Source organism: Acanthisitta chloris, unplaced genomic scaffold (genome assembly GCF_000695815.1).
Source record: "Acanthisitta chloris isolate BGI_N310 unplaced genomic scaffold, ASM69581v1 scaffold24568, whole genome shotgun sequence".
NCBI lineage: Eukaryota > Metazoa > Chordata > Aves > Passeriformes > Acanthisittidae > Acanthisitta > Acanthisitta chloris.
This window is the reverse complement of record NW_008687878.1, coordinates 2,812-3,287: the sequence shown is the minus strand read 5'-3', so window position 1 is coordinate 3,287 and position 476 is coordinate 2,812. Positions and strand designations below refer to the sequence as shown.

At 60.5% G+C, this 476-nt stretch overlaps 1 protein-coding gene across 1 annotated transcript in view; it reads right to left on the bottom strand.

Annotated features, from left to right (window-relative positions):
- The window catches only part of DDX23 (DEAD (Asp-Glu-Ala-Asp) box polypeptide 23), a gene marked incomplete at both ends in the record, with an annotated part of 3,981 nt that overhangs the window by 697 nt on the left and 2,808 nt on the right, over positions 1-476 (bottom strand). Inside the window, 1 exon segment of the mRNA XM_009080817.1 lies at positions 168-470. Within this exon segment, the coding sequence (XP_009079065.1) occupies positions 168-470 (303 nt within the window).

The following is a 476-nucleotide window of genomic DNA, read 5'->3' as shown; positions in this document are numbered from 1 at the left end:
CGTGGGGCAAAAACATCCCCCTGTGAGGCAGGAATGTCCCCCAGCAGGCCAGGAACATCTCCCATGGGGCAGGAACGCAGCCCCCGCTCCCTCAAACCCTTCCCCAAATCCTCCACACCTCATGGCCCAATCCAGCCCCACAGGAACCTCCTCAGTCCCACAGGTGCTCCCCATGGAACACCTCCCAACCCCACAAGATGCCCCCAGCCCCATCTGCCCGCACCCACCTGTCTGTACTTGTGCTTCCCTGACTCAAAGTTGGCCAACATCTTCTCGGGGTCCTCGGCCTCGTCAGTGTCAGGTTTCTGGTTGCTCACTGGCATGTGCTCCAGGATCTTCTGCACGTCAGGCTCGAAGCCCATGTCGATCATGCGATCGGCCTCGTCCAGCACCACATAGGTGCAGCGGCTCAGCACCAGGTACCTGTTCTCCAGCACATCGATGAGTCGACCCGGCGTGGCAATGACAATCTAGGG